General features: G+C 39.7%; 1 protein-coding gene across 1 annotated transcript in view; it reads right to left on the bottom strand.

Moving 5' to 3' along the window:
* Window positions 1-24,538, bottom strand: part of LOC128700567 (metabotropic glutamate receptor 2) — a 161,519-nt gene that overhangs the window by 29,074 nt on the left and 107,907 nt on the right. The window contains exons 9-11 of the mRNA XM_070098839.1: window positions 24,063-24,267; window positions 8,907-9,037; window positions 8,103-8,264 (exon numbers count right to left, since the gene is read on the bottom strand). Coding sequence (XP_069954940.1) covers window positions 8,103-8,264; window positions 8,907-9,037; window positions 24,063-24,267 — 498 coding nt within the window. The remainder of the gene's footprint in view (window positions 1-8,102; window positions 8,265-8,906; window positions 9,038-24,062; window positions 24,268-24,538) is intronic.

Raw genomic sequence — 24,538 nt, 5'->3', positions numbered from 1 at the left:
GTTCTGTTAGTGAGGAAATTATAGATCCATCGACCGACTTTTCCTGTTATTCCTTTAGCACGCATTTTGTGCGCTATTACGCCATGGTCACACTTGTCGAAGGCTTTTGCAAAGTCTGTATATATTACATCTGCATTCTTTTTGTCTTCTAGTGCATTTAGGACCTTGTCGTAGTGATCCAATAGTTGAGACAGAAAGGAGCGACCTGTTCTAAACCCATGTTGCCCTGGGTTGTGTAACTGATGGGTTTCTAGATGGGTGGTGATCTTGCTTCTTAGGACCCTTTCAAAAATTTTTATGATATGGGATGTTAGTGCTATTGGTCTGTAGTTCTTTGCTGTTGCTTTACTGCCCCCTTTGTGGAGTGGGGCTATGTCTGTTGTTTGTAGTAACTGTGGGACGACCCCCGTGTCCATGCTCCCTCTCCATAGGATGGAAAAGGCTCGTGATAGGGGCTTCTTGCAGTTCTTGATGAACACAGAGTTCCATGAGTCTGGCCCTGGGGCAGAGTGCATGGGCATGTCATTTATCGCCTGTTCGAAGTCATTTGGCGTCAGGATAACATCGGATAGGCTTGTGTTAATCAAATTTTGTGGCTCTCTCATAAAAAATTCATTTTGATCTTCGACTCTCAGTCTGGTTAGCGGCTTGCTAAAAACTGAGTCATATTGGGACTTGAGTAGCTCACTCATTTCCTTGCTGTCATCTGTGTAGGACCCATCTTGTTTAAGTAGGGGCCCAATACTGGACGTTGTTCTCGATTTTGATTTGGCATAGGAGAAGAAATACTTTGGGTTTCTTTCAATTTCATTTATGGCTTTTAGTTCTTCCCGCGATTCCTGACTCCTAAAGGATTCTTTATGCTTAAGTTCGATGCTTGCTATTTCTCTGACCAGTGTCTCCCTACGCATTTCAGATATATTGACCTCTTTTAGCCGCTCTGTTATTCTTTTCCGTCGCCTGTAAAGGGAGCGCCTGTCTCTTTCTATTTTACATCTACTCCTCCTTTTTCTTAGAGGAATAAGCCTTGTGCATACATCGAGTGCCACCGAGTTAATCTGTTCTAGGCATAAGTTGGGGTCTGTGTTGCTTAGTATATCTTCCCAGCTTATATCGGTTAGGACTTGGTTTACTTGGTCCCACTTTATGTTTTTGTTATTGAAGTTGAATTTGGTGGATGCTCCCTCGTGACTAGTCTCATTATGTCGGTCTGGGGCTCCACGCATGCATGTCTGAGCCTCAATTATGTTGTGATCTGAGTATATTGTTTTTGATATGGTGACATTTCTTATCAGATCATCATTGTTAGTGAAGATGAGGTCTAGTGTATTCTCCAGTTTAGTAGGCTCTATTATTTGCTGGTTTAAATTGAATTTTGTGCAGAGATTTAAAAGCTCGTGTGAGTGTGAGTTTTCATCAGAGCTGCCTCCTGGTGTTATTACTGCAACAATATTATTTGCTATATTCCTCCATTTTAGGTGCCTTAAGTTGAAATCCCCCAGGAGCAAAATATTGGGTGCAGGAGCTGGAAGATTTTCCAGACAGTGGTCAATTTTTAACAGCTATTCCTGGAATTGCTGGGATGTTGCATCCGGACGCTTGTAGACTACCACAATGACTAGGTTTTGGTTCTCGACCTTTACTGCTAAAACTTCCACTACATCATTTGAGGCATTAAGCAGTTCTGTGCAAACAAGTGACTCTGCAATGTACAGGCCAACCCCCCCCCTTTTGCCTGTTCACTCTGTCACATCTGTATAGGTTGTAACCTGGGATCCATATTTCGTTGTCCAAGTGATCCTTTATGTGGGTCTCAGTGAAAGCCGCGAACATTGCCTTTGCCTCTGCAAGCAGTCCACGGATGAAAGGTATTTTGTTGTTTGTTGCTGGCTTTAGACCCTGTATATTTGCAAAGAAGAATGTTATCGGACTGGTGGTATTGTTGGTACTGGGGGGGATTTTTTTTCCGGCATTAGCATCTGTATCTGTTGGTTTGGAGTGGAGGCCATCGACTGTGGTTCCACTCCAGGAATGACTGGATTTGGTGTACGATTTCTGCCATTTCCTGCCAGTTTTTTTTCCTTCCTGGCACTAAAAAACCTCTCCCTCTTGAGTGGCTGTGGCTACCCAGGTTTTCCCATGGCCTGGATGTTTTGTATCTTTTTGTCCCCTTTAGATGGTATGCCTGGCAATTTAAGTTATAGCACAGTCTTTCCTGTACTGAAGAGGTACACAGTTCAGGGTGAAAAAGCTTACAGGAAGGGAGTTTGCATTTTCCTGTTGTCATATGGGCATGGCATTTTCTAGGGTGGTCATAGTTGCACGTCCCATCTGTTTTTCCAGATTTCCCATGCCAGCAGATATCAAGTGCATAGTATGTGCACAGGCTTGGTTTCCGTTTGCCTTGGGTTTCTGTGACTGTATTCCCTGTTGGTGCATGTTTCCCTGTCTTACTTCTATCCTCCCTAGCACCAACAATGGAGCTCCCACCAGTTGTTTTTGGTAATATATCCTCACTATTGCTAGTGGAGTCCTCTTGTTTGCTATTTCCTGCGGTATTTCTAGTTTGCAATATTGTTTTTATCTTATCTTTGACTACACTTGTTTCCCTACTATGGCTCCTGTCCCCTATGAGGTCATTTATATGTTGACAACCATTCACCGTAATGAAATGCAAGACAGTGGCAAAGTTGATCGAGTGACTAATGAACGTATTCGAAAACCAGTGACAGTGATTGATTATACACAAAACATGCGCTTGGTTGACAAATGTGACATGCAGATTGGTTTTGTTGACTGTGTTCGTAAGAGTTACAAGTGGTACATGAAACTTTTCTTCCATCTCATGGACATTTCAATGCTCAATGCATATAATATGTATCAAATAAAGACTGGCAACAGACCACCGTATGGTGAATTTTGTTTGTCTGTTGTCAGACAACTCATAATGAAGTACCAGGTAAGAACACCTGCTATACAACAAGGTCCTCGAATTCCTCAGGATATACCCAAGCGTTTGAGGAGGGAAGGTGATCATTTCACAATACAACTTCCTTCAACTCAGAAGAAATTTGCTCAGAAGAGATGCATCGTCTGTGCACAAACAAAACGACGGGAACAAAGACGCAAAGACACTCGGTTTATGTGTGAGGAATGTAAGGTGCCTCTGTGCATGGTGCCTTGTTTCAAGGAGTTCCACAAGCTCCAGCAGTTCTAAAACCATGTCCAGTGATTGTAAATATGTAAATATATGATAGAACATTAGTATTATACAAGATTTGTGGATGTTTATTGTAATAAACAACAGTGGTAAACAATATGATAATAACTTTAGTGCGGTTATTGTGTTCAATACAGTGAGTTTATATATATATACATTATATACAGTATTGGTCTCTCAGGCCCCAAATGTTAGTAGGAATAGAAAAAAATTGGAAAAGAAAAGAAAAAAAAATGTAAAAACCGCAAAATAATGTAATGCGCGTATGTGGAATTCGTCGATGTTGCCGCCACCACATCATTTTTGACAAACTTCTTGGCACTGTATCTCGGTAAGTACTGATCAGAATTTTTTTTTTGTCTTATTACCTTCACAAAAATATGCTCTTTAATTCTGTAAGAAAAAATAATTTTTTTTTTTTTCAAAATTTCTTGGACACTGGAGCACCACTTCAGATTTTGGCCTTGGACCCTGAAGGGGTTAAGAGTGTTGGTACTACTATACTTTCATACATTCCCTTCTTTGCCTCCATAGATAACGTTTTTTGACTCCACATATACCTCAACGCACCACTCACCTTTTTTCCTTCATCAATTCTATGAGTAACCTCATCCTTCATAAATCCATCCGCCGACACGTCAACTCCCAAGTATCTGAAAACATTTACTTCTTCCATACTCCTCCTCCCCAATTTGATATCCAATTTTTCTTTATCTAAATCATTTGATACCCTCATCACCTTACTCTTTTCTATGTTCACTTTCAACTTTCTACCTTTACACACACTCCCAAACTCATTCACTAACCTTTGCAATTTTTCTTTAGAATCTCCCATAAGCACAGTATCATCAGCAAAAAGTAACTGTCAATTCCCATTTTGTATTTGATTCCCCATAATTTAATCCCACCTCTCTCCTGAACACCCTAGCATTTACTTCTTTTACAACCCCATCTATAAATATATTAAACAACCATGGTGACATTACACATCCCTGTCTAAGACCTACTTTTACCGGGAAGTAGTCTCCCTCTCTTCTACACACCCTAACCTGAGCCTCACTATCCTCATAAAAACTTTTTACAGCATTTAGTAACGTTCCACCTATTCCATATACTTGCAACATCTGCCACATTGCTCCCCTATCCACTCTATCATATGCCTTTTCTAAATCCATAAATGCAATAAAAACTTCCCTACCTTTATCTAAATACTGTTCACATATATGCTTCAATGTAAACACTTGATCTACACATCCCCTACCCACTCTGAGACCTCCTTGCTCATCCGCAATCCTACATTCTGTCTTACCTCTAATTCTTTCAATAATAACCCTACCGTACACTTTTCCTGGTATACTCAATAAACTTATTCCTTTATAATTTTTACAATCTCTTTTGTCCCCCTTCCCTTTATATAAAGGGACTATACATGCTCTCCGCCAATCCCTAGGTACCTTCCCCTCTTTCATACATTTATTAAACAAAAGTACCAACCACTCCAACACTATATTCCCCCCTACTTTTAACATTTCTGTCATGATCCCATCAGTTCCAGCTGCTTTACCCCCTTTCATTCTACGTAATGCCTCTCGTACCTCCCCCACACTTACATCCTGCTCTTCTTCACTCCTAAAAGATGGTATACCTCCCTGGCCAGTGCATGAAATTACCGCCTCCCTTTCTTCCTCAACATTTAAAAGTTCCTCAAAATATTCTCGCCATCTACCTAATACCTCCCTCTCCTCATCTACTAACTCCCCTACTCTGTTTTTAACTGACAAATCCATACGTTCCCTAGGCTTTCTTAACTTGTTTAACTCACTCCAAAATTTTTTCTTATTTTCATTAAAATTTCTTGACAGTGCCTCTCCCACTCTATCATCTGCTCTCCTTTTGCACTCTCTCACCACTCTCTTCACCTTTCTTTTACTCTCCATATACTCTGCTCTTTTTATAACACTTCTGCTTTGTAAAAACCTCTCATAAGCTAACTTTTTTTCTTTTATCACACCCTTTACTTCATCATTCCACCAATCACTCCTCTTTCCACCTGCCCCCACCCTCCTATAACCACAAACTTCTACCCCACATTCTAATACTGCATTTTTAAAAACTCATCCAACCCTCTTCAACCCCCCCCCCCCCACTACTCATCTTTGCACTAGCCCACCTTTCTGCCAATAGTCGCTTATATCTCACCCGAACTTCCTCCTCCCTTAGGTTATACACTTTCACTTCCCTCCTACTTGTCGTTGCCACCTTCCTCTTGTCCCATCTACCTCTTACTCTAACTGTAGCTACAACTAAATAATGATCCTATATATCAGTTGCCCCTCTATAAACATGTACATCCTGGAGCCTACCCATTAACCTTTTATCCACCAATACATAATCTAACAAACTACTTTCATTACGTGCTACATCATACCTTGTATATTTAATCCTCTTTTTCATAAAATATGTATTACTTATTACCAAATCTCTTTCTAAACATAGCTCAATTAAAGGCTCCCCATTTACATTTACCCCTGGCACCCCAAATTTACCTACTACTCCCTCCACAACATTTATACCCACTTTAGCATTGAAATCCCCAACCACAAGTACTCTCACACTTGGTTCAAAACTCCCCACACATTCTCTCAACATTTCCCAAAATCTCTCTCTCCTCTACACTTCTCTCTTCTCCAGGTGCATATACACTTACTATAACCCACTTTTCACATCAAACCTTTATTTTTCCTCCACATAATCCTTGAATTAATACATTTATAGTACCTCTTTTCCTGCCATATCTTATCCTTCAACATTATTGCTACTCCTTCTTTAGCTCTAACTCTATTTGAAACCCCTGACTTAATCCCATTTATTCCTCTCCACTGAAACTCTCCCACCCCCTTCAGCTTTGTTTCACTTAAAGCCAGGACATCCAGCTTCTTCTCATTCATAACATCCACAATCATCTCTTTCTTATCATTTGCACAACATCCACGCACATTCAGGCTTCCCACTTTGACAATTTTCTTCTTATTCTTTTTAGTAATCTTTACAGGAAAAGGGGTTACTAGCCCATTGTTCCTGGCATTTTAGTTGACTTTTACAACACGCATGGCTTACGGAGGAAAGATTCTTATTCCACTTCCCCATGGATATAAAAGGAAAAGTAATAAGACCAAGAACTATTAAGATAAAATCAAAGAAAACTCAGATGAGTGTGTATAAATAAACGTGTACATGTATGTGTAGTGTGACCTAAGTGTAAGAAGAAGTAGCAAGACATATCTGTAATCTTGCATATTTATGAGACAGACAAAAAAACACCAGCAATCCTACCATCATGTAAAACAATTACAGGCTTTTGTTTTACATTCACTTGGCAGGACGGTAGTACCTCCCTGGGTGGTTGCTGTCTACCAACTTACTACGTAATATCTATGCACTGTAAATGTAAATTACTTTTTCACCATAGTTATTTTTTTTTTAATTTTTAAATAGATTCATCTTGGTTTTATTTAGCACCTTTTATTTTGCTCGTCCTTTGCTCACATTAAGCAATTATTGTTTTAAGATGAACTGTTAGTGCTACAGAAAATACAAGAGGTTAGATGGTGACCCCAGTAAGGAGTTTTGGGGTCAGATATAATTGAAGGGGTAGTGGCCTGGGGAGTTTGTGGATGCCCCATTCTACAGTTAACAGTTGTTGCTGATGTTAGTACTACCACTAAGAATAATAAAAATTTAGCAGCTGTAACATTTCGTAGTTTAAACACAGATAAAAAGCATTGTACACAATGAGTGGGTATGCAGTCTTATTATACAATCCCTTCCAATTAAGCCTACTGTAAATTATTTGTAATTATTTGCTTCAGTCAAACATTATAAATTAATATTTTTCTTAGTACAAATTACAGCCTCTCCTCACTTAACGATGGAGTTCCGTTCCTAAGACCACATTGGTAAACGAATTCGTTGCTAAATGAGGAGCATACTACTATATAATGGTAGTGGGTTTGTGTCAACCATCTCTGATATTGTTTTAATGTCACCTTTGCACCATTTATAACATTTCTGGTGTATTTTTTATGTTTATACAGTAATGTAGTGTACATACACCTACCATCCGACTTACGACCTGCTCGACTTACGACCACTCGACTTACGACCGTGTTTTTTATGCCAAATTTCTGGGAAATAAACAACTATTTGTGTTGTACACAGTGTTTATCCTAAACCTTACAGTATAAAATACAGTACTAACAACATAAAAAGTAAAGTAAAACATGAAATACCAAAATAAAACAATAAAATAAAGTCATTACAAAAATGTTTTGTTGATCTTCAGTAGTAAAGTTCAACTTATGACCATTTCGACTTACGACCGGTTTCTCGGAACCGAACTCAGTCGTAAGTCGGATGGTAGATGTATACTGTAATAAACAGAATAGAGGAAATCCTCTCTAATATACATTATTTAGGTATGCATACTGGTCAGAGAGCCCGTCGTAAGTCTAAGTCGTCGGTAAATGAGTATGTCACTAAGTGAGGGGAGGCTGTACTTTTTTTTGTGGGGGGCCCCTGACAATTATTCTCTGTTGCCACCCCTTAAATCTAGTTTTGGAGTCTGCTTTTCAGCAAATATGTACAATGTACATTTTTCCTTCACCATTATATATTTTATACTTTGAGTTATTTCATCCTAGCATAAACTGCCAACAATACACACATTACAAAATATTTTTAGTTTTTATTAAAACATTCAAATCAGCTTTTGTTTTACATAGCTTATAAATTATTGAACATGTTTGGTGTTACCACTCAGGATATATCAATTAGAATTACAAAATACCTTATAATTTTCTCTAAAAATAGGAGGGGAACTTACCTCATGAGTTAGCAAGACGGACTGAATAGCACTGTCCTTCTCTCGTTCTTCAATAGATACTAAACCTAATGTTCTTCCCTTCCGTCCATATTCCAGTTTTTCTGAGCCAAGCATCTCTCTAGGGGACCACACTACGCCTGTGTCCTCACGGTAAACACCCACCTGTTCAAATGATACAAATAATATTCAAGAAAAAGACTAAATTAACCCATGTAAACATTTCCAAAGAAAAGCAAGTGTTACTAAAATCTTAATTGTTGGCTCTCCCAAGCTTTATTTAAAGTGTTGCTTTCTGTAAGTTGTGAATTTGTCAATGCATTCAGTCCAGTGTAAGTTTATCCTTATACATCTTCGACTGTCAGGTACTTTATTGGAAAAAGTTCAGTGCATGGTGATAAAATATACAAATGGACACCTAGGAAAAAAAAAAAAGGTGAATAAAATGTTATCCACTAAATGACCTTCAGTAAAAACAGTGTATAATCGAGTTTCACTGATTACGAAACTCGTTAATTCCAGAATTCAATTGTAAAATGACTCCAAATAAAGGAAAGGATACCTGAATGTTGCTATTTGTAGATTATATATAAAAAAAGGTTGAAGAAATAAGCAATAAGGAAAGAAGAAGATTGAAATTACAATACTGTACACGTAACACTATGTGAACACAAGGAAAACATTATAGTACATGTACCTATAATACCAGATTATCATACTCATACTAAATCAAATCTATTATACAGGCATGCAAAGCCAAGACAATGATACACAGCACAGCTTTTACATTTGCAGTCTTTTACAAACCTGACGAAGGCCTTTTGCTGTGATTTGCTTGATGGTAAAAGAGTTGACAAGACGACCATCAGCAGTATAACGTATCTTATCAGCTCCCCCACCCACAGTAAATGACAGTTTGAGTAGTGACTTTAATATATCTGCAACAGGAATAACATTGATAAATAATTAATAATAAATATTATTTCTACATATGAAAGTGTTTCTTTTTCGGGTCGCCTTGTCTCGGTGTTAAAAAAATTATTTCTGCAAAGTGCAATTTGCAATTTGATTCAGAAACAGTTGACATTAATGATATACTTAAAGCCCCTGGCAATGCAGAATATGAAGGGCAACCTTAAAGTAAACAAGTAACTACAGGATGAATAATTAATTTGGTTTACAAGAATGCTAAAATTTACAATCATTGACATAAACCCTAACACCTTGGTTTATGATTAGGATATTTTTGAATTTATTTTGTAAAACTTTTTATTATAAAAAGTTTATACGTACTGGTTATTACAAATGTTGGTAAAAGAAAATGTAAATACTAATCTATATTTCAGTATTATTGCACAGGACATACAATAATCTGAAGGACTATACGAATAAATAGCATCTCGGGTAAAACTTTGATTATGTATACCATTCTTAAAATTTTCTTAATTTTATTTATTTTTAATTTTTAATATTTTCTCTATAGGTCTAATACACAGTATTAGTAGGGACTTAAAATAAATACAAGTTACAGATACACCAACCATCCGACTTATGACCTGCTCGACTTACGACCACTCGACTTACGACCGTGTTTTTTATGCCAAATTTCTGGGAAATAAACAACTACAGTGGAACCTCAAAAATCGAACTGCTCCCAACACAACCAATTATGTAAGTGTATTTTTGTAAGTGCTTTCATAAGTGTATTTTTGAGGGTCTGAAATGAGCTAATCTAATTTACATTATTCCTGATGGGAATAAACTCATTCGGTAAAGGCACTCGAACAGCCTTCTGGACTGAAGAAAGTTCGATATTTGAGGTTCCACTGTACAGTGGTCCCTCAATAATCGTCCGGCCTGAAAGTCGTCCATTTCGGAAATAGTCCTGTTTTTTCGTCTAAATATTGGCTCACAAATGGTTCGTTAACTCCCTAATCGTCCTTCGTCCGGGACAGGTACTCATGCTCTGAACCGCCTGGGCCTGCCTTCCCAGCCAGTGTGCCATTGTTTACCAGTGAGTGATGGTCCCCTCACATGCTCCTATGAAATATTTCATAATATTCCATTGATTTTAGTGCTTGCAAGTGCTAAATAAGCTATCATGGCTCCAAAGAAAGCTTCTAGTGCCAGCCCTTTGGTAAAGAATGTGAGAAACACATAATTTATGAAAAAGTTTGTAGAAAAATACAAAGATGGTGGTGGTAGAGTGGAAGCAATTGTGATAGTGGTTGATGAATATAAGAAAGGAGGATCACTGCAGCAGGCCTGTTGGCCCATGCTCGGCAGGTCCTTTACAATTCATCCCACTAACGAAACATTTTTCCAACCCAGTCCTCAATGCTACCCAAGAAATAAGCTCTGATAACTCTATCCATTCATTTGGGGCTTGCAAATGAGTGGATTCGTAGTAGTCCTCCTGTTTTGAGTCCTTAGGTCAAGAAGGGAAACTGGTCAGTGGCTGGACAGCAGGGAACGAAGTTGACGATCAAGAAGACGAATGGAAAGGTAGAAACGATGAAGAAGAAAGAGACTGCCATGGAAACTGTTGTGGAAACATGTAATACATTCTCAGTGCTACCCGACGAATGGAAGGTAAGAATATTGTTGTTGTTGGGGATAGCCAAGTTAGGTATATGGATAGGGCATTCTGCTTGAAGGACAGGAGTAGGAGACAGAGGGTTTGCTTTCCTGGGGCTGGGATGGAGGATATTGTTAGCCGTCTGGATGACATCATGAGAGGTAATGGGAGCAATCCTATTATCTGTCTTCAGTGCTGGAGGCAATGATGTTGGCAGACGTAGGAGTAAAGACCTGATTAGCAGGTATAGGTCAGCAATAGAAATAATTAGGAGGAAGGGTGGGAACCCTGTCATATGTGGTATTTTGCCAAGGAGAGGAGTTGGAAATGAATGGTTGTCCAGGGCAATTGGTGTCAATTGCTGGCTGGACAAATACTGTAAGGAAAATGCAGTAACATTCATTGACAACTGGGACCTCTTCTATGGCAGAAATGACATGTATGCCAGGGATGGGGTTCACTTATCTAGGTCTGGGGTGGGGGCACTGGCAACTGCAGTGGAGGGAGCTGTTAGGACTTTAAACTAGGAATAGTTAGTGGTATGGGTTTTGGCAGGAAAACAGTGAAGTCCCAGTGTAGTAATATTATGAGTTCTAGGGGAACTAGTAATAAGCAGAACGAGGTAGATATTGAAAAACCAGTGACACTGGGTGATAAGGACAGTAATAGGTTTAGTAGAAAAACAGAAATGAGCAGGAAGGGTAAAGAGAAAGGAGAGTCCTTTAATGTTTATTATGCTAATAGCCGTAGTGCTAGGAATAAGATGGACGAGTTGAGATTAGTTGCTAGTGCAGGTAACACTGATGTATTTGCCTTAACTGAGACGTGGTTTAATTCAAAAAGTCGGGACATGCCTGCGGAATGTCACATTCAGGGCTTTAAATTGTTCCAAGTAGATAGAAGTATCGGGAAGGGGGGTGGGGTGGCATTGTATGTCCGAGATCGCTTGAACTGTTGCATAAAAACGGGTATTAAGTCTGAAGTAACACATACAGCGTCTGTTTGGATAGAATTTTCAGAGGGGCATGAAAAACTGATTTTAGGAGTGATATACCATCCCCCAAACTTAGATAGGGACCAAGGGAGACTACTATGGGAGGAAATTGTTAAGGCCACAAGGCACGATAATTTAGTAATTCTAGGAGACTTTAACTTTAGTCATATTGATTGGAATTTCTTGACTGGGAATTTAGAATCATACGACTTCTTAGAAGTAGTTCAGGATTGTTTTTTGAAGCAGTTTGTGACAGAACCAACAAGGGGAAATAACCTGCTTGACTTAGTTCTGGCAAACAATGAATCCCTTGTTAATAATTTAGAAATTTCAGAGAAACTGGGTACTAGCGACCACAAATCAATTACATTTAGCATTGAATGGAAGTACTTTAGTAGCGATAACTCAGTAACAGTCCCAGATTTTTGCTTAGCAGATTACGATGGGCTTAGAGAATACTTATCATCTGTTGACTGGGGTAACGAAGAGAGATATCAATATGACAATTTTCTGAACACTATACATGCTGCTCAAAGAACGTTTATCCCGTATAAAGAAATTAGATCAAATAGAAATGACCCAAAATGGATGAATAATAGGCTGAAATATCTACTAGGGCATAAGAAAGGAATTTACAGGCGTATCAAAAGAGGTGAGGGTCATCTTATGAATCAGTATATTGACATTAAGAGGGACATTAAAAAGGGGATAAGAAAAGCTAAAAGGGACTATGAAATTAAAGTTGCTAGGGATTCTAAAACTAACCCAAAAAGTTTTTTCCAGGTCTATAGAACAAAAGTTAGAGATAAGATAGGTCCCCTTAAAAATAACTATGGGCATCTTACTGACAAAGAGAATGAAATGTGCTCGATTTTAAATAATTATTTTCTCTCGGTTTTTATACAGGAAGACAATAACAATATTCCAGTAATTAATTTTTATAGTGGGCTAGAAGAAGATAAATTATGTAACATCATAGTCACTAGTGAAATGGTTGTGAAGCAGATAGACAGACTGAAGCAAAATAAGTCGCCGGGACTGGGCTGCTTGGGCAGCGATCCCCCAGAACTACATGCAGGTGCGAGATCAGTGAGACTGTGATGGCTAAGTGGGCAGTGGGCCAATAACAACAACTTGGTTCCACAGGCAATCATACAGTAAGCTTGGTCAAAGGTCAGACTGGTGGGGTATAAAACCTTCAAAAATAGTCACAGGTGGGTCAAGTTGTGCACATTTTAAAGACTAAAACACTTGACAGTGCACTGTGAAAGGCATAAACATAACACTCTAAGCTAATGAAGGGCTCTTGGTCCAAGGAATTGCCATGGTCCTCCCTTGGATCAGACTTGATTGTCCCTCACTCCTGTTTTGTGTGTCCTATTTAACTCATGGGTTTGGCATATGCCCCTTTCATATAATAAACAGAATTGGAACTACAATTCATGTTACTCCAAGTGTCATGTTTAAAGGCTGATTTGACAAGACAATCTTTTAACCCCTTGACTGCCACAACCCCAAATCCTGAGGTGAGGTCACAGACCCTGAGCTGCTTTGGGGATTAGCGTGGATGGTTACAAAGCATGGCTTGCTTCTGCAGTGTTTTAAAAATTGAGGTTGGAGAGTTGAAGGAAGAGGTCTTGCTTCTTCAGGAGGAGATTAGGAGGCTGAAGGTCCACCTCAATGGGTCTGGAAGAGAGTGTGAGGTGGCTGGAGTTGTGGGGAATGAGGCTTCTAGCAGTGAGGTGCAGTCTGTCTCTCGCTGTGAGGAGGCTGTAGTTGGGGAGGTAGCAACGGCTACCAGCAGTGAGGTGCAGCCCAGCACCTGCTACAAGTGGCGAGTGGTTCACAGTAATGGGAGGCGCATCAGAGTAAGGAAAGTAAAGAGTGAAGATCTGAAGGTAGGAAATCGCTTCTCTGTTCTTCAGGATGAATGTACTTCAGTGGCCAGTGAAGGTAAGGGTACTACTGCCCCTGCTAATGGAGGTAAGCGCATTCTTGTGGTTGGCGACTCTCAGGTAAGATATATTGACCGTGCTTTTTGTAATAGGAATAAGAAGATGAGAGATAGAGTGTGCTTCCCTGGAGCTGGTGTTGGGGACATTGTCAACAGGCTGGATAATATCATGTCAGGTAATGGGAACAAGCCCATTATCTGTCTCAGTGCTGGTGGAAATGATATTGGGAAGGGTAGGAGAGAAGAGCTGCTAGATAAGTACAGGTCAGCTATAGATTTCATTAAGTCAAAGGGAGGGATCCCAATCATATGTAGCATCTTGCCTAGAAGGGGAGTAGGAAATGAATGGTTGTCTAGGGCAATTGGTGTAAATTGCTGGCTAGACAGATACTGTAAGGAACTTGCAATCCCATTCATTGACAACTGGAACAGCTTTTATGGCAAACATGATATGTATGCAAGGGATGGGGTACATCTCTCTGGGGCTGGGGTGGTAGCACTTGCAGACTCGATTGAGAAGGCCATTGGTGAAATGCCTATGATTTTAAACTGATGGAAGATAGAGGTATGGGTGTGTGTGGGAAACAAGCAGGTTGCAACACTAGGGTTGGAAACAGTAAATGTATAAAAGGCATTCAGCATGAAGTTATAAATAAAGACAATAGATCAGGTCAGCAAACAAAGGGGGACAGCAGAGGGCAGCAAGGGACTAGCTCCCTTAAGGTTTACTATACTAATAGCAGGAGTGTAAGAAATAAGATAGATGAGCTAAGATTAATTGCAAGTGCAGGAAACATAGATATTATTGCTATAACAGAGACCTGGCTCAATCTGAAAGATAGAGAGATGCCCTCTGAATGTCACATACAAGGCTATAAATTATTCCACACTGACAGGGTCAACAGGAAAGGTGGTGGAGTAGCGATGTATGTCAGAGACAATTTAAATTGTTGTGTTAGACAAGATATTAAATTAGAAGCGTCAGCCACTGAATCTGTTTGGTTACAGCTTCTCGAGGGCCGAGAAAAACTAATTTTGGGTGTGATTTACAGGGCCCCAAATCTTGATAGGGAGTGCAGTAAACTTCTATGGGACGAAATTCGTAAGGCATCTACATGCGAAAATGTTGTGCTAATGGGAGATTTCAACTATAGACAGATTGACTGGAGCAATTTGACAGGAAATTTAGAGTCAGGTGACTTTCTTGATACGATCCAGGATTGTTTTTAAAACAGTTTGTGACAGAGCCAACTAGGGGAAATAACCTCCTTGACTTGGTTCTTGCCAGTAGGGAAACACTAATTAATAATCTTGAGGTTAATGATGAGCTTGGGGAAAGTGATCACAAATCACTCAGTTTTAATATATCATGGAATTCCCCTAATAATGCCAATCAAGTCTCTGTCCCTGACTTCCGCTTGGCTGATTTCATAGGACTGAAAAATTACTTAGGTGGGCTGAACTGGAATGACCTGACTAAGGGTCAGGTAGGTGGTGATGGTTGCCGATATGACGCTTTCCAGGGCATAGTTCTAGCTGCTCAGTCAAATTATGTTCCAAATAGGGAAATCAGATCAAACAAAAATAATCCTAAATGGATGAACAATAGATTAAAATATCTAATTGGTCAAAAGAGAGGCATATATAGGCAAATCAAAAGAGGGGAGGGGCAATTAAGAAATCGATATATTCAGTTAAAGAGAGAAATAAAAAAAGGAATTAGAAAAGCAAAAAGAGATTATGAGGTTAAAGTTGCAAGAGATTCGAAGACTAACCCAAAAGGATTCTTTCAGGTATACAGAAGTAAGATCAGGGACAAGATAGGCCCACTCAAAAGTTCCTCGGGTCAGCTCACTGACAGTGATAAGGAAATGTGTAGAAGTTTTAACACATACTTCCTCTCAGTTTTTACACAGGAGGATACCAGCGATATTCCAGAAATGATAAATTATGTGGAACAGGACGATAATAAACTGTGCACGATTAGAGTCACAAGTGACATGGTCCTTAGGCAAATAGATAAATTAAAACCTAACAAATCCCCAGGCCCTGATGAACTGTATGCAAGGGTTCTAAAGGAATGTAAAGAGGAGCTTAGCAAACCTTTGGCTAATCTTTTCAACATATCACTACAAACTGGCATGGTGCCAGATAAGTGGAAAATGGCAAATATGATACCTATTTTCAAAGCAGGTGACAGGTCCTTAGCTTCGAACTATAGACCAATAAACCTAACCTCCATAGTGGGAAAATTTATGGAATCAATAATTGCCGAGGCAGTTCGTAGCCACCTTGAAAAGCATAAATTAATCAACGAATCTCAGCATGGTTTTACAAAGGGGCGTTCCTGCCTTACGAATTTATTAACTTTTTTCACTAAGGTATTTGAGGAGGTTGATCATGGTAATGAATATGATATTGTGTATATGGACTTCAGTAAGGCTTTTGACAAGGTCCCACATCAGAGACTATTGAGGAAAATTAAGGCACATGGAATAGGAGGAGAAATTTTTTCCTGGATAGAGGCATGGTTGACAAATAGGCAGCAGAGAGTTTGCATAAATGGGGAGAAATCAGAGTGGGGAAGCGTCACGAGCGGTGTTCCACAGGGGTCAGTGTTGGGCCCCCTGTTCACAATATACATAAACGACATAGATGAGGGCATAAAGAGCGACATCAGCAAGTTTGCAGATGACACCAAAATAGGCCGTCCAATTCATTCTGACGAGGACATCAGAGCACTCCAGGAAGATTTGAATAGACTGATGCAGTGGTCGGAGAGGTGGCAGATGCAGTTTAATATAGACAAATGCAAAGTTCTAAATGTTGGACAGGACAATAACCATGCCACATATAAACTAAATAATGTAGATCTTAATATTACGGATTGCGAAAAAGATTTAGGAGTTCTGGTTAGCAGTAATCTGAAACCAAGACAACAGTGCATAAGTGTTCGCAATAAAGCTAACAGAATCCTTGGCTTCATATCAAGAAGCATAAATAATAGGAGTCCTCAGGTTGTTCTTCAACTCTATACATACTTGGTTAGGCCTCATTTAGATTATGCTGAAAATATCTAGCCTAGACAGGACTCGCAGCAATGGTTTTAAGTTGGAAAAATTCAGATTCAGGAAGGATATAGGAAAGTACTGGTTTGGTAATAGAGTTGTGGATGAGTGGAACAAACTCCCAAGTACAGTTATAGAGGCCAGAACGTTGTGTAGCTTTAAAAATAGGTTGGATAAATACATGAGTGGATGTGGGTGGGTGTGAGTTGGACCTGATAGCTTGTGCTACCAGGTCGGTTGCCGTGTTCCTCCCTTAAGTCAAGGTGACCTGACCTGACTAGTTTGGGTGCATTGGCTTAAGCTGGTAGGAGACTTGGACCTGCCTCGCATGGGCCAGTAGGCCTGCTGCAGTGTTCCTTCGTTCTTATGTTCTTAAGGAATGCAAAATGGAACTCTGTGAACCATTAACTAATATTTTTATATCTCTTCAAACAGGTGTAGTGTCTGATATGTGGAAGATGGCTAATGTAATTCCTATTTTTAAAACAGGGGACAAGTCGTTACCGTCAAATTACCACCCAATAAGCCTGACCTCAATTAGAGGCAAATTACTAGAGTCAATTATAGCTGAGATTATAAGAAGCCATCTCAATAAGGATAGCTTGATTAATGATACTCAGCATGGATTCACAAGAGGCCGGTCTTGTCTAACTAATTTATTAACTTTCTTCAGTAAAGCTTTTGAGGCTGTTGACCATGATAAAGAATTTGATATTATTTACTTAGATTTTAGTAAGGCTTTTGATAGAGTTCCGCACCATAGACTGTTAAAGAAAGTGGCAGTTCATGGCACTGGGGGAAAAGTGCTCTCGTGGATCGAGTCATGGCTCACAGACAGGAAGCAGAGAGTGTCCATAAATGGGGTTAAATCCGAGTGGGGATCTGTAACAAGTGGCGTTCCACAGGGATCAGTCTTGGGCCCGTTGTTGTTTATAATGTATATCAATGATCTTGATGAGGGAATTACTAGTGATATGAGCAAATTCGCCGATGACACAAAGATAGGTAGGATAATTGATTCAAACGTAGACGTTAGGGAACTTCAGGAGGATTTAAACAAACTATTCTTTGTCAGAAAAGTGGCAGATGCAGTTCAATGTAGATAAATGCAAGGTTCTGAAGCTCGGGAATGTCCATAACCCTAGCACTTATAAATTAAATGATGTAGAACTTAGCCATACAGATTGCGAAAAGGACTTGGGGGTTATGGTGAGCAGCAACCTTAAACCAAGACAGCAATGCCTAAGCGTACATAATAAGGCAAATAGATTACTGGGATTTATATCAAGAAGTGCAAGCAACAGAAGTCCAGAGGTCATACTGCAGCTTTATACATCATTAGTAAGGCCTCACCTAGATTATGCAGCTCAATTCTGGTCTCCATATTACAGAATGGACATAAATTCGTTAGAAAACATTCAGCGTAGGATGACTAAATTAATACATAGCATTAGAAATCTTCCTTATGAAGAAAGATTGAAGACTCTTAAGTTACATTCACTTGTTAGACGAAGAATGAGGGGAGACCTGATCGAAGTGTATAAGTGGAAGATGAACATCAAAATGGTATACAATACCGACAGGTTGGTAGGTAAGACACATAGGCAACAGTTAGGCAACTTTATTCCGAAACGTTTCGCCTACACAGTAGGCTTCTTCAGTCGAATACAGAAAGTAGGCAGGGACTGACAACCTCAAATTCTATGACTTCAAGGGTGATGGACTGATTACATCGTCTTCACATCTCTACTGTTCCTGCCTACTTTCTGTATTCGACTGAAGAAGCCTACTGTGTAGGCGAAACGTTTCGGAATAAAGTTGCCTAACTGTTGCCTATGTGTCTTACCTACCAACCTGTCGGTATTGTATACTATTTTGATGTTCATCTTGTCAGACACTGCAACACATGGCCTCTTGGTACAGAAAACGCCTTAGACAACCCTTTCAAGTGAGAACTGTTGGATTTGAGAGTGACCTGACCTCTCAGTGGCTACATTCTCACTACTACAACACCTCTCCTTCCGACAGTATTTAAGTCTCCGCACTGTCGCTTGATCTTCAGATAGTTCCTGACTATGGAACTGAACTTCTCCAGGCCGAGGGACTGACAACCTCAAATTCTACGACTTCAAGGGTGATGGACTGATTACATTGTCTTCACATCTCTACTGTTCCTGCCTACTTTCTGTATTCGACTGAAGAAGCCTACTGTGTAGGCGAAACGTTTCGGAATAAAGTTGCCTAACTGTTGCCTATGTGTCTTACCTACCAACCTGTCGGTATTGTATACCATTTTGATGTTCATCTTGTCAGACACTGCAACACATGGCCTCTTGGTACAGAAAATGCCTTAGACAACCCTTTCAAGTGAGAACTGTTGGATTTGAGAGTGACCTGACCTCTCAGTGGCTACATTCTCACTACTACAACACCTCTCCTTCCGACAGTATTTAAGTCTCCGCACTGTCGCTTGATCTTCAGATAGTTCCTGACTATGGAACTGAACTTCTCCAGGCCGAGGGACTGACAACCTCAAATTCTACGACTTCAAGGGTGATGGACTGATTACATCGTCTTCACATCTCTACTGTTCCTGCCTACTTTCTGTATTCGACTGAAGAAGCCTACTGTGTAGGCGAAACATTTCGGAATAAAGTTGCCTAACTGTTGCCTATGTGTCTTACCTACCAAGTGGAAGATAGGTATTAATAAGGGGGATATTAATAAGGTCTTGAGGATATCTCTCCAAGAGAGAACCCGCAGTAATGGATTTAAATTCGATAAGTTTAGATTTAGAAAGGACATAGGAAAGTATTGGTTTGGAAATAGGGTAGTTGATGAGTGGAACAGTCTACCTAGTTGGGTTATTGAGGCTAGGACTTTGGGTAGTTTCAAATTTAGGTTGGATAAGTACATGAGTGGGAGGGGTTGGATTTGAGTGGGACTTGCACATCAGAGCTTATTTCTTGGGTAGCATTGAAAATCGGGTTGGGCAAATGTTTTGTTAGTGGGATGAATTGTAAAGGACCTGCCTAGTATGGGCCAACAGGCCTGCTGCAGTGATCCTCCTTTCTTATGTTCTTATGTAGTGATGGTGGTAGAAGGTAGTAGTGATGGTGGTAACAGTTGTAATAGTGAACATTAAAATGGTATAAAATACCGACAGGTTGTTAGGTAAGACACATACGCAACAGTTAGGTATCTTTATTTCGAAACGTTTCGCCTACACAGTAGGCTTCTTCAGTCGAGTACAGAAAAGTTGATAGGAGCAGAAGATACTTGAAGACAATGTAATCAGTCCATCACCCTTGAAGTTTTGAGGTGGTCAGTCCCTCAGTCTGGAGAAGAGTATTGTTCCATAGTCTGAAACAATATGGAGTTGAAGTGAAAGGATGGAGCTTATATACCGCCAGGACATGAGATGTAGGCTACTAGTAGAGGTAAGAATGTTGTCGTTGGAAGGTCAGGTCCCTCTCAAATCCAGCCATTCTCACTAGTAGAAGTTGACAAAGTTGATTTCAGGTCTGTACCAAGATACCCTTGTGTTGCAGTGTCTGACAGAGGGACTGACCACCTCAAAACTTCAAGGGTGATGGACTGATTACATCGTCTTCAAGTATCTTCTGCTTCTATCAACTTTTCTGTACTCGACTGAAGAAGCCTACTGTGTAGGCGAAACGTTTCGAAATAAAGATACCTAACTGTTGCATATGTGTCTTACCTAACAGTTGTAATAGTGGTAGAAGGTCGTAGTGATGGTGGTAGAGGGTTCCTTCTTTAGTGATTCAGTGATTCTACCAACTCCTCCAATGTGATGAATGGTTTGAAAAACCGACAAGTTGAAGATTGAGACACTTATGCAACATATGGGAATCTTTATTCAGGAAACGATTCTACCAACTCCTCCAATGTGATGAATGGTTTGAAAAACCGACAAGTTGAAGATTGAGACACTTATGCAACATATGGGAGTTTACCTGGAATCTTTATTCAGGAAACGTTTCACCACACAGTGGCTTCATCAGTCCAATACAAAGTGGAAAGGCATAAGGAGAGAAGGAGTTAGAGGTAATCAGTCCCTCAGCCTGGAGTCGATGTGTTCAGTCCATCAATCTTGTAGAACGTACAGCATAGGGCCGTAGACGTGGCTTATATACTGTAGTGAGGTGAGGCGAAGCCACTGTGTGGCGAAACGTTTCCTGAATAAAGATTCCCATATGTTGCATAAGTGCCTCAATCTTCAACTTGTCAGTTTTTCAAACCATTCATCACAACTGTCAGACACTGCAGCATCATGGGATCTTGTTACAAAGAATTCTTCTACACTTGTCCAACCTTTGGACGAAGACCTACTTCGACTAGTGGATGATACCACTATGACCCCACCACCTCCTGCTTCACCTCACCTCACTACAGTATATAAGCCACGTCTATGGCCCTATGCTGTACATTCTACAAGATTGATGGACTGAACACATCGACTCCAGGCTGAGGGACTGATTACCTCTAACTCCTCCTCTCCTTACACCTTTCCACTTTGTACTGGACTGATGAAGCCACTGTGTGGCGAAACGTTTCCTGAATAAAGATTCCCATATGTTGCATAAGTGTCTCAATCTTCAACTCTTCCAATGTTGTTGGCGTTATATAGGGCTACAAAAACCACCACCGCCTCAGCTGTTGCTTCACCATCATTATGGACGGCTTACACTCAGTGGCCTTTATATACCCAACAACAACACGACACATCATCTCTCGTGACATACATAATGACTTATTTTATTCATTCTAGAGTATATTCCATGTTTCTATGTTATTAATATTGTTTATTATGTCATATTAGTTGAATTGTGATAGATAAATAAGCCATAGAGTTGATATTAGTGTCATATTCTCCAACAATAAACTTGCCATCCCTCCCTCACACAAACAAATAGCCAATAAGAACATAACAATGGAAGAACACTGCAGGTCTACTGGCCCATACAAGGCAGGTCCTTATCAAAATGACCTCTACCCAAAGCTACCCAAGAATTTACTCCCGTACCCAATGACACAAATCAAACTCAGCTCCTCCAACTCATATATTTGTCCAATCTCTTCTTAAAGCTACCCAAAGTCCTAGCCTCGATCACCCTACTGGTAAGTGTGATGTTAAATAAGAACTTAAGAAAGTAGGAACACTGGAACATGCCTGCTGGCCCATACTAGGCCAGTCCTTCACAAATCCAACCCACTACAGGAACAAATGCTACCCAAGCAATAAGCTCAGGTGCAAGTCCGGCTCAAATCCAACCCCTCTCACTCATGTATTTATCCAACCTAAATTTGAAACTACCCAATGTTTTAGCTTCGATCACCCTACTAGGCAGACCGTTCCACTCGTCAACTACCCCTATGGAGAGGGAATTCCCCTTCCAAATAACCTCTCTTCCCTCTCTCCTCCTCCCTGTCTTCCATTCATCAACAACAGCCTTCAATAAAGGTAACTGTCATGTTGAATGTTCATTCTTTTGTGCATGTAAATCTATCTTTTAGGTAAAAAAAAAAATGTTTTTGATACTTCTGGGTGTCTGGAATGAATTAATTGGATTTACATTACTTCTTATGGGGAAAATTGATTCGAAAATCGTCCATTTCGATAATAGTCCCACTTCCAGGAACGGATTATGGACGATTACTGAGGGACCACTGTATTTGTGTTGTACAAAGTGTTTATCCTAAGCCTTACAGTATAAAATACAGTACTAACAGCATAAAAAGTAAAGTAAAACGTGAAATACCAAAATAAAACAATAAAATAAAGTCATTACAAAAATGTTTTGTTGATATTCAGTAGTAAAGTTCGACTTACAACCATTTCGACTTACGACCGGTTTCTCGGAACCAAACTCGGTCGTAAGTCGGATGGTAGGTGTAACTCATAAAAATCACAAAAAGAAAATACGTACATATAATTGTCTAGTTTATAATACCTCACAGGAGACCCAGGAATTGAGCTTTTTAACTCTGGATGGAAATACTGTATACTATGTACAAATACATGCATACACATGTATTTGTAATTTTTTTTTTTTTTGTAACAAGTAACCCATCTCCCACTGAGGCAGGGTGATCCAAAATGAAAAAATCCCCAAAAAGAAAATACTTTCATCATCATTCAACACTTTCACCTCACTCATACATAATCACTGTTTTTACAGAGGTGCCCAGAATACAACAGTTTAGAAGCATATACGTATAAAGATACAAACTGCCAATATCCCAAACCCCTCCTTTGAAGTGCAGGCATTGTACTTCCCATTTCCAGTACTCAAGTCCGGCTATATAAAAATAACCGGTTTCACTGAATCCCTTCACTAAATATTACCCTGCTCACACTCCAACAGTTAGTCAGGTCCCATATACCATTCGTTTCCATTCACTATCTAACACGCTCACGCACGCTTGCTGGAAGTCCAAGCTCCTCACCCACAAAACCTTCTTTACCCCCTCCCTCCAACCTTTTCGAGGACGACCCCTACCCCGCCTTATAATGTATATAATGTACTATATAACTGGAAGTTGCAGGATATACCTGTTATGTATTTATGAGATAAAGAACAAACAGCAATCCTGCCACTGTAAAACATTTAACAGGTTTGCATTACATACTCTTATGAAAGGATGGAGGTACTGCAATTAAATTATGCAAATTTTCATAAATGATAGGCATTCATGAGAGACAAGTTATGAATATGATATTACTACAAATTATTTAATCATCATCTAATACTGCCACAACTCCAGTAGCAAAACTCGGAAGAGAAAGATTTAAATTAGTAGTTAATTTTTTTTAACACACTGGCCATCTCCCACTGAGGCAGGGTGACCCCCAAAAAAGAAAGAAACACTTTCACCATCATTCACACATAATTACTTTTTGCAGAGGAGCTCAGATATGACAGTTCAGATGTTACTGCAAACAGGAAATATTCCAAATCCCTCCTTTAAAGTGCAGGCATTGTACTTCCCACCTCCAGGCCTTGAGTTTGGCTAACCAGTTTCCCAGAATCCATTCACAAATTATTACCCTGCTCACACTCCAACAGCTCGTCAAGTCCCAAAAACAATTCGTCTTCATTCACTCCTATCTAACACACTCACACATGCCTGCTGTATGTCCAAGCCAGTTGCACAAAAAACCTCTTTGACCGCCTCCCTCCATCCTTTCCTAGTTAAATATTGAAGTAAATAACAATATAATTTAATCATAATACGTACATACACAAAGGATTCTGAGTTCATTATATGAAAGAGGTAGAGGCACACGATTCCAAAAAATACAACATACAGTAAGATTAAATTAGCTTTTTTTGTAATAACTCACCCTGGTGTAGATCTTGGCGCAGAGCTTGCAGACAGTGTACCCCAGTAGAACATCTTTCTATCTGTACTAGACGGAATGCAGCTGCAAGGGAAGACACCGCCTTGACAGTGGCTGTGGTCAGATTGCTGTTCACTAATTTAGTCAATTCCTTCACCTGGAGGCCTGAGCATTGTGGCAGTGGTGATAATGACTGCACTGCAAGAGCCTAAAAGATGCCATTTTTTAAATATTATTCTTTGTTTTGTACATCACCCCTTAAAAACCTATGTAAAGAGGCTTGGAATAAGGTGCAATAAACAATTAAGGATTAAAGATTTTATTTCTTTGCATAGTTTACAATTTTGATTTGCTAAGCACAAAGAAAGCCACTATCATGCCAGGGCATTTCGGGCAGCCTAAACCTAATAATGCAAGGTGAGAAAATGCTTGGAGAGAAATATGGAACACAAGTATAATAGATCTGAAAAGTCTCCCTG

Source organism: Cherax quadricarinatus, chromosome 65, assembly GCF_038502225.1.
Source record: "Cherax quadricarinatus isolate ZL_2023a chromosome 65, ASM3850222v1, whole genome shotgun sequence".
NCBI classification, from domain to species: domain Eukaryota; kingdom Metazoa; phylum Arthropoda; class Malacostraca; order Decapoda; family Parastacidae; genus Cherax; species Cherax quadricarinatus.
The sequence above is the reverse complement of the archived record's forward strand: the minus strand, read 5'-3'. Positions and strand labels throughout refer to the sequence as shown.